Raw genomic sequence first — 6000 nt, forward strand, 5'->3', positions numbered from 1 at the left:
GTTGATGTGCACACGAAACTTTTGTGCATAAGATATGTTTTTTCTTTATTATCACTCCTCAATGGTTGAACAATAAACTATTCTAACATGGAAAATAACATGAAATAATACTTATAGCCATATAAATATACAAAATTACATGTAAAAAAAATTCAGACTTAGATAAAAATAAAATAAATCCACATATAGCAATAAAATTACAGTTCAAATGATCTAAAAGTCCAAATTATATAGCATTGCAAATTTAGACTTAGCCACATGCAGTTACATATGACTGAATCTACAATTTTTTCGACGCCTGAAATCTAGAAAATTTCATTACCGCAAACTAGTCCTAATTGATAGAAAATGTTTAATTTGACCCTAGAATTTGTGAAATTATTATGTATAAATGATTCCACTCTACGATTTTTTTCCCAATTTATATAGCTTTGAACTCTTGGTTATTAGAACTCAGCCCTTATAATCTAGTATCTGATAGATTAGATGGTTTTTTTTTAAAAAAAAATCATAACAGCTTAATAATCATTAAGTTCGCTGCTCTCTTTTTTCCCCTTTTCGTCTCCTATTATTACCGTTCTTCCTTTTAGTCACTTTCCAAATTGTAAGAACCCTTCCTTAATACCTAAAAATCTTATTTTAGTATGAGATTCTTGATCCCGAGAAGAACGCATCATCCGCCTAATAACCATGAACTCGGAGGGAGGGATTGGCGCTGGCATAACCAATCGCCCGTCGCAGCAATGCTCGGCCCCCGCGGCGGAGGACGGGGACGACTACGAGAGGCCATGCCCATGGATCCCCGGGAAGAAGAAGAAGAAGAAGAAGATCACGTGCCTCGCCATTTGCCTCATCGCGTCGCCGATCTTGATCCTCCTGGTTAGCCGGCGAGGCTCGCCGTTCCCGTCCATGTCCGGCTGGGCGTCGCCGTCGAGGATGTACGCATCGAAAGGTAAATTTACCCTTGTGATCAATGTCACAATTCCATTTTCAATTTTTAGGGGAGAAGACGAACCGGTAATTTTTTTCTGCCTCGGCCATTGCAGGGTCCAAGAGAGACGTGCTCATGGGCGGCCTGCTCGTCCCGGGACTCGACGAGCGGACGTGCGCCAGCCGGTACAGCTCGGCGATGTACCGCAAGAACACGGCGCGATCACCGTGCCGGCACCTCGTCAAGCGGCTGCGGGAGCAGGAGGCGCTGCAGCGGCGGTGCGGCCCGGGCACGGCGGCGTACTGGAGGGCGGCGGAGCGGCTGGGCTCCCGGCGGAACGGCACGGCCGGCGCCGACGACGAAGGGTGCAAGTACCTCGTGCTTGTGCCGTACAGGGGCCTAGGGAACAGGATGCTGGCCATGGCGTCGGCGTTCCTCTACGCCATGCTCACCGGCCGCGCGCTGCTCGTCGACAGGGGGGAGTCGCTGGCCGACCTGTTCTGCGAGCCGTTCCCGGGCACGTCGTGGCTGCTGCCGCCGGAGTTCCCGATCAAGAACCTCCAGGACTTGACCGGCGAGGCGCCGGAGAGCTACAGGAACCTGGTGCAGAGCGACCGGCCGGCCACGTCGGTGTCGGAGCTCCCCTACGTCTTCGTCGACCTCGACCATGGCTGCACCTACCACGACAAGCTCTTCTACTGCGACGACGAACGCCATTTCCTCCACCGGGCGCCATGGCTGCTGATGAGGACCGACGGCTACTTCCCGCCGGCGCTGTTCCTCAACCCGGCGTACCAAGACGAGCTCGACCGGCTGTTCCCTCGGAAAGACTCGGTGTTCTACCTCTTGGCGCACTATCTTCTCCATCCGACGAACAAGGTTTGGGGATTGATCACGAGGTTCTACGACTCCTACCTGAGGGATTCGGACGAACGGCTCGGCATCCAGGTCAGGGTGTTCGACGGGGACACCCCGTTCAAGCACATCTTGGATCAGATCACCGCTTGCACGTCACAGGAGCGGTTGCTACCGGAGGTGGTGGAGCAAGAACCGTCGTCGTTCCCAGCTCCGGTGGCGGCGGCGACGGCGGCGCGGTCCAAGGCCGTCCTGATGACCGGCCTGAACTCGTGGTACTACGACAACATCCGGTCCAGGTACTGGCAGTCACCGACGGCCACCGGCGAGGTGGTGCGCGTGCACCAGCCGAGCCACGAGGAGCACCAGCTGTCCGGGAGCACGACGCACGACATGAAGGCGATGGCGGAGATGTACCTGCTGAGCATGACCGACGCCATCGTCACCAGCGGGTGGTCGACGTTCGGGTACGTCGGCCACGGCCTCGGCGGGCTCTCGCCGTGGGTCATGTTCAAGCCGGAGAACCTCACGACGCCGGACCCGCCGTGCCGGCGCGCCGTGTCCATGGAGCCGTGCTTGCACGGGCCGCCCTTCTACGACTGCAGGGTGAAGCGTGGCGCCGACACGGGGAAGTTGGTCCCACATGTCAGACACTGTGAGGACATGAGCTGGGGACTGAAACTTGTTCACCCAGAGTGAAGAAGGGTGAAGAGGTGATGTAAAAAAAAGACAGAAATTTTTGGACAATTGGGATCAAGCTCTGCTGTTAGACATTTCACCTTTATACCATCTTTGTTGATGAACTGCTCACGGGCGGCAGCCATTGACTGGTAACAGTTTTATCTGAGAAGGCGTCCAATTTATATTTGCAAGAAAACAACTGAATAACTCTGACAGAATTTGGTGCTGGAACATTGGAACAGAAATCCTGTGAAATTCAATAATTCTGTGAAGCTACTGTAGTGTTAGGGTGTGTACATTCGAACAGGAATCCTGTGAATGTGATATTCAAGAATTTTGTGAACCTACTGTTGACTAGGTTGTGTACATTCGAGCATCAAACTAAGGGTCAAATTCTCAGCTCCTCAGCTCCATTTCAGCATAAGGGGCTCCTTTGGAACGAATGAATTTCATAGAATCTAATTCAATTCCTTCAAAATTCCTTTAAAATTCATCCATTCCAAAGGAGGCATAAATGGTTTTACTATTGTTGGCATCCCACCCAAAAGTTTCTCTTTGTATTTCCAAAAAAAAAAAAATGAAGCAAAGATGTTTTAGCTCAAGCCAACTCAATCGAACAGCTTGAGACCGGCAGGCACATCCTCGCAATGTCGCAAGAACGGCAGATGCGCCGCCGGGTCGCGATCCCGCCGCGCCCGGCAGACGAGCGGCGGCGGCGAGTGCAGGCACGGCTCCACCGACGCCGGCCGCGCGCACGCCACGTCGGCCCTCATCTTGCCCCAGTCCAGCGGCGCCAGCTGCCACGGCCGCACGCCGGCGAGCGCGTGCGCCACGTACCCGAACGTCGACCACGCCGTGGTCACCACCGCGTCGGAGAAGCTGAGCAGGTAGATCTCCGCCAGGGCGCGCTCGTTGTGCGCCCGCGCCTCCGTGTGCTGGTCCCCGTCGTGGCTCGGCTGGTACACCGCCACCACCTCGCCGCTCGCCGTCGCGTTCGTGTAGTACGCGCCGTGCAGCTTGTCGTAGTACTCCCGCTTCAGCGACACCACCAGCACGGCCTTCACCTTCGTCGCCGTCGCCGTCGGCGGTGGCGGCGGCCGGCCACCGGCCGATTCGCTGGTGCTCGTCACCTGGGGAAGGAGGCCGTGCTCCCGCGTGCACCGGAGGATCTGCTCGTACATGACGTCGAACGGGACGGCCATCTGCGGCACGATGCGCACCTGGATGCCGAGGCGCTCGTCGGCGCCGGCGAGGTACCCATCGTAGAACCTCTCGACGATGCCCCACGCGCGGTTGCCCGGATGGAAGAGGTACCTGCCGAGGTGGTGGAACACCGACCCCTTCGCCGGGAACATCCGGTCGAGCTCGGCGCGGTACGCCGGCACGAGGAACAGCGCCACGGCGAAGTAGCTGTCGGACCTGAGCACCATCCAGTTGAACCGGTCGAGCACCCGGTGGTCCTCCTCGCAGAACGTGTGGTTCTGCAGCCGGAGATGTATCTGCTCCAGGTGGAGGTACACGTACGGCGGCAGCGCGCCGCCGTCGCCGTCGTGGCGGACGACGCCGTTCTTGAGCATGTTGACGTAGCTCTCGTTCGACGCGGCGGAGAAGCCGCCCTTGTAGGGGAAGTCCGGCGGAAGCACCCACGAGGTCCCCGGGAAGGGCTCGCAGAAGAGGCCCTCCATCTCCGGCGGCTCGTGGACGAGCACGACGCGGCCGGTGAGGAGCGCGTAGAGGAAGGTGGAGACGAGGCTGAGCATCCGGTTGCCGAGGCCCTGGATGGGGAGCCACACAACGTACCTGCACTCGGCGTCGCCGTCGCCGTCGCCGGACCGGAGCCGCGCGACGGCGTCCCGGTAGCGCGCGGTGCCCGGGCCGCACCGCCGGTGGTTGGCCTCGTACCGCCGCAGCCGCTCGACCAGGTAGGGGGAGACCCGGAACGACGACGGCTTCCACCGCGAAGAGGCCTCGTACCGGCTGAGGCACGACGCCTCGTCGAACTCCGGCGAGAGAAGCCCGCCGAGGAGCCGGTCTGCCGCCGCCGCCGGTGACGACGAAGACGACGACGATTCTTTGAAGCGATGGAGGCGGACAACGGTGTCGGCGGCGAGGTCGCCAAAGAAGTAGGACACGAGCATCAGCGGCAGCGCGACGAGGACCAACACCGTGGCGGCGCCCGGCGCGGCCACTCCACGGCGCTTCTCTGCCTCCGGCGGATGCGCCGCCGCCGCTTCGCCCAACTTGTCGGTGTCCATGGCACGCACCGACGCTTTCCGAAGTCTCCAACACCGTCGCAATCTAGTGCGGGGCTTCCGTTTTGTTGGGGACAGGCAGATCAGGTCAACATAGGCAATTCATTAATTATTTAGCTGCCATTCTTGGTGACACATGGAATGGCAGTATGGACATGGCACCATGCAAAAGTTTACAGCTACAGAACGATCTATTTGGCCAGTACAGATCAGATCTCCTCATGAACACATACTTATAGTACAATGTTTAGGTCCCAAGCTATTTATTTAGGCAAAAACAAATAGGAGTAGTTCATAATAAACATTAATTGTATCTATAGTCAAACTTTATTTGTTTTCGTTAACATTGACTCATAATATTCCAAGCTCCAAATATGCATCAGCCCAGACCCGACGCACCCCACCCCATGTCCCGTCATCCTACTCCTACCGTTGTCGAAGTAAACGATTTACTTCTATCGCGCGCCTCAACCACCCACCTTTATTCGAGTAAACGATTTACTTCGATAATAAAAACAACTCCCATGCTTCCAGCTCACCCCACGTCTCGTATCGTACTCCCACCATTATCGGAGTAAATGATTTACTACGATAAAAACAACTTCTCTGCTTCCGCTATGTATTCTATTTTTCCCGTACCCAACAAACCACTCTCGACCCCACTTCATTTTTTCCTTTTTTTTCGGATCTGAATCGATCCACCATCCCAGGTCACAGATCGGCGACACACCATGGAGAAGGACGACGATACCGTGGTGGTTGATGGCGGTGGCGGAAGCGGTGGTTGAGATGAAGGCACTGCTTCGGGCCTCGCCGCCGGACGCTAGGCAGCACCTTAACCAGCAAGGAGGTGTTCATCTGGGCTAATAGCAACAACCAGCGGCTGCTCCACGTCGGTGACATTCATAGAACAAGCAAGTAAGGAAATGACACTTTGATTTGCATATGCATACACTCCCCTTCAACTTCACGCATGAAGCCTTTTTTTTTTTTTGCAAATCAAATTAACGTGCAATCTCCAATATTACATGATCTCAATTGATGGGCTGCACAGGTTCTACATTTGCACATTGTGCTCTATGTGGCTGGGCGCAAAAGATATGGTGGAGTCCGCCAGTGATGGAGGTTGTTTGCTATTTTTCTTTTGCTCGTCATCTGTATTGACATGAACGAGAATGTTTTTGCATTTTTTTCGTGCTTGCTAGATGATGGATGGCTGCTACTGCGTAAAGTCGAGCTCATCTATATACCATACCGCTATATCCTTCCATGATTCCATCG

General features: G+C 55.1%; 2 protein-coding genes across 2 annotated transcripts; one reads left to right on the forward strand and one right to left on the reverse strand.

Annotated features, from left to right (window-relative positions):
• The first annotated feature begins 422 nt into the window (after window positions 1–422).
• On the forward strand, window positions 423–2723 carry LOC127775683 (galactoside 2-alpha-L-fucosyltransferase-like). The gene is made up of 2 exons (XM_052301965.1): window positions 423–952; window positions 1047–2723. Exons 1-2 carry the CDS (start codon window positions 691–693, stop codon window positions 2483–2485), a joined length of 1701 nt encoding a protein of 566 aa, XP_052157925.1. The 5' UTR covers window positions 423–690; the 3' UTR covers window positions 2486–2723.
• A 174-nt stretch (window positions 2724–2897) lies between these two features.
• On the reverse strand, window positions 2898–5053 carry LOC127775684 (galactoside 2-alpha-L-fucosyltransferase-like). The gene has a single exon (XM_052301966.1). It carries the CDS (start codon window positions 4720–4722, stop codon window positions 3076–3078), a length of 1647 nt encoding a protein of 548 aa, XP_052157926.1. The 5' UTR covers window positions 4723–5053; the 3' UTR covers window positions 2898–3075.
• Window positions 5054–6000: the final 947 nt, after the last annotated feature.

This window comes from Oryza glaberrima, chromosome 6, assembly GCF_000147395.1.
Source record: "Oryza glaberrima chromosome 6, OglaRS2, whole genome shotgun sequence".
NCBI lineage: Eukaryota > Viridiplantae > Streptophyta > Magnoliopsida > Poales > Poaceae > Oryza > Oryza glaberrima.